Source organism: Pagrus major, chromosome 21 (genome assembly GCF_040436345.1).
Source record: "Pagrus major chromosome 21, Pma_NU_1.0".
NCBI lineage: Eukaryota > Metazoa > Chordata > Actinopteri > Spariformes > Sparidae > Pagrus > Pagrus major.
In genome coordinates this window covers 24,050,480-24,053,957 of record NC_133235.1, presented here as the reverse complement: position 1 = coordinate 24,053,957, position 3,478 = coordinate 24,050,480, and the positions used below count along the sequence as shown (strand labels likewise).

The window sequence follows — 3,478 nt, the reverse complement described above, 5'->3', positions numbered from 1 at the left end:
CTAAACTCAAACTAAATATTAAAAAACTGAAATGAGCAAACTAACTGAAATGAAACTGATGTAAAAACAAAATTAAAATGAAAACTTATCATTAATACAATATCTCTATATAAAGCCTCTCCAATGCCTCTTCACAAACCTTGGGCACCTCACACCCTCTAGTGGGAAATAAATGCAATCATGGATTATTACTCCAATTGTTTCCCGATGTGGATTGGCCTCACTGACGGAGCTTATCTCTTCTAATTGCAATGACTAATGGCTTACAAATTAGCTTCTAGTTCTGCTTTCTAAATAAATAAAACTCAAGGGTCATCCATTTCAAGCGTAGCCATTTTTAATGCATTGTTACAAAGAACTGAAGTGTTGCATGCAGCAGTTTAACCAAGCCTCACATATCTCCAAATACAGCAAGGCAAGCAAAAGCATTTTGTTTGATTAGAACGACAGCAGAGCAGAGCGTGAGCGTGAGCGTATACCGAAGCAGCAGTATATTTAGGCGAATCACATGAATTTGACAGAATAGTGCAATAGGCTGAAGGTTGAGCAGAGTCTACAAGAAGATCCAATCAGAGCTCATTCAAAGGTCACAGGTCGCGGTCACACGTTCTCCAAGGGGGTAGGTTTGTTCTTTGAGTCTGGGTAAAGCAGGAAGCCGGAGAAGGTGCTGTCATCCTCGCTGCTGGAGTAAACTCCATTCCAGTCTCTCAGCGTCTCCAACCACACCTGGTCGCCTTCATTCAGCTGCAGCAGTGCCAGGTTGGACGCCTGATCGATGTCCTGGCCGTACAGAGAATCTCGGGTCCGCAGCTTCCGTATGCCATTAACCACCAGGGCGGCACGCACAGGCCGGTTACGCACGGTGATGCTGTAGCTGAACAGGTAGACCCCTGGGTAGGTGACGTTGAACTTGCTGAGATTTGGGTCCCAGTGCCCCTCCCCGTTGTAAAACACCTTATCAAACTTCACAGGCACATTGGGCGGAGGGAAGGACCTGCTCGGAAACAAGCCCACACTGAAGGCAGAGCGGACCTGCTCCACACTCTCACCTGGCGCACCTTTAGGCCCCCGAGGCCCACGCGCACCTTTAACTCCCCGCTCCCCCCTCAGGCCCACCATGCCCCTCCCTCCTGGAGGTCCTGGGGGCCCTCTGGCACCAGTATCCCCCTTCACTCCTGGCTCCCCTCTCTCTCCTTTTGCTCCATTAGTCCCATTCATTCCCGGGGGGCCCATCTCACCTCTCAGGCCAGGCTCACCCACATCGCCTTTCTCACCTTGTAAACACTCTCCCGTCAGTCCCTGTTCACCTTTCTGACCCTTTGTCCCAGCTACCCCAGGGGGACCCATAGGCCCCTCTCGCCCAGGGATGCCCCTAGTCCCATTAAAGCCAGGCCATCCTCTTTCTCCCGGGTCACCTTTCAGACCACTGAAGCCACGATCACCTTTTTCTCCTTTGGGGCCTGGATCACCTATAGTACAGAGGTTATATTCACATAAGAAGACATGTTTTAACTGGAATGCTGTTTTTTTCAATTAGAGATGTAAATTTACATACATTTATAGAGTGCATTTATACATTTAAGTTTAAAGGCCTGCTACGCGTTTTCATTGTTTTTTTCTTTCCTTCAGTGTGTTAGATTGGTTCTTGAGCAAGTAAAAGTCCGCCCACCAACGGGAGCTCCTCTCTCCCACAGAAAACACTGCTCATGAAACGCCTCATCAGTAGTCCCGCCTTTAATTCTGTGACTTTGTGACATCACGCTACGTGACCATGTCAGACATTTACATAAGTAATGCGGATATTAATGGTAGAAGTGAAGCTAACTGGAAAGCTGGAAGCACAACAGAGCTGACTGGACATCCAGTGAGCATCGCTGGCTCAGGCCTGTGTGAGCTGACCAATCAGAGCAGACTGGGTATTTGGGAGGTGGTCTTAAAGAGACAGGAGCTCAAACAGAGCTGGACAGTATAAAAAGATACTGATGGGTTTTTTTCCAGCATTAAAGTGTGTAAACCTGTTCTAGTAGTAACCAATAATAAAATTATCAACCTGAAAATGAGCACAATATGTTTAATCAAATTTAGTGTGATTAAAACAAATTTAATATTAAAACAATTTTACTGAAGTTCTCAAAAAAACTACATACCTCTCTCTCCTGGTTTTCCCGGGATCCCAGGGGCACCAGGAACACCCGCTGGTCCTTGATCACCTCTTTCACCTGTGGTAATTTTGATAAATAGAGCATAGTAGAAAAGGACATCCACAAAGTATTTATACAAAACAGCGTTTTGCAACAAAGGAGAGAGGGACAGAGAGAGAGAAACGGAGAGACATTCAAGAACTCTCCTCCTGCTAAGCGCCGCTGTACCTATGTCGCCATTGAGTCCGTTGGCTCCAGGTATTCCTGCAGGTCCTGGAGGTCCTCTGAGCCCTATTTCTCCCTTGTCTCCTGGTAACCCTGTAAAACAAAGAAGCATATGAAAAAGGAGAAATTTTGACCTCCAGAAGATAATTCTCCTGAAAATGATAACCCATCTTACCGACAGGGCCCCTCTCTCCAGGAGGTCCCGGTGGTCCTCTCTCTCCCATGGGCCCTACGGGGCCTTTCTCCGGTGGACAGCACTCACAGAAGTTAAAGAAGCACTCATTGTAGTCGAGGGTATAGTTTCCATTGGTGTTCCCGGGGGGCGCTATGGCATCGGTGGGGAAATCAGTGTAAGTGTCGCTGGAGTAGGTGGTGCTGTCTGTAGGGGACAGGGTGTATGCGTCCATCATGACATCAGTTGTCTCATCTGTGTGCATGCTGGATGTTGTCGTGGTGGTGGTCCGTCCGAATCTTCCACCTCCACCACCGCCACTGCTCCCGGTTCGAGGGGGCTTCTTGGTGTTCTGAGGTCTGGGCCAGCGTGTGGTTCTGCCGGCGGAGGTCAGCACGGCCATCGTTACCACGAGGATGGTGGTCAGGAGGACAAGGTGAACTGATGCCATACTGAGGACGTGACACAATTACCTGTAAGGGTTTGAAGAAAGTAAACAAAAACAGGTGCAGCACTTTGGAAAAGTCTTCTCTGCTGAAACACGGTGCATCGTCTTACCTGCTGCTGTAGATGGTGTTGACTCTTCACTCCATCCCCTCAAACTAGTGACGGATGCAGGCTGCCTCCTTCCTTATATTGCCCCGGTAGCATTGAGAGAACAAGGGACTGAAAACACCAAGGTTATTAGGAGGTGGGTGGGCTGGCAGGAACAGATTACATGACTCCTGAGGGATATGAAATAAAGCAGGTTGCATACAAGGCAAGACTTTATTCTTTGAGATATGGGATATGATTTCAGCCCCCAAGAGGACGCACGCTGCTAAAGTGTTGCTCGCTTTGTACACAAACAGCAGAAATATAAAGTTTCACACAAAGACACACATTTCCAGAACATGTGTACACGCAGACAGTATGTACACACAACAAGCTCACACATTGT

General features: G+C 47.8%; 1 protein-coding gene across 1 annotated transcript; it reads right to left on the bottom strand.

Annotated features, from left to right (window-relative positions):
* Nucleotides 1-600: 600 nt before the first annotated feature.
* On the bottom strand, nucleotides 601-2,989 carry otol1a (otolin 1a). The gene is made up of 4 exons (XM_073490811.1): nucleotides 2,542-2,989; nucleotides 2,370-2,459; nucleotides 2,148-2,219; nucleotides 601-1,469 (listed from the first exon to the last, which is right to left on the bottom strand). The coding sequence occupies exons 1-4, from the start codon at nucleotides 2,987-2,989 to the stop codon at nucleotides 601-603; spliced, it is 1,479 nt and encodes a 492-aa protein (XP_073346912.1).
* Between the last annotated feature and the right edge of the window lie 489 nt (nucleotides 2,990-3,478).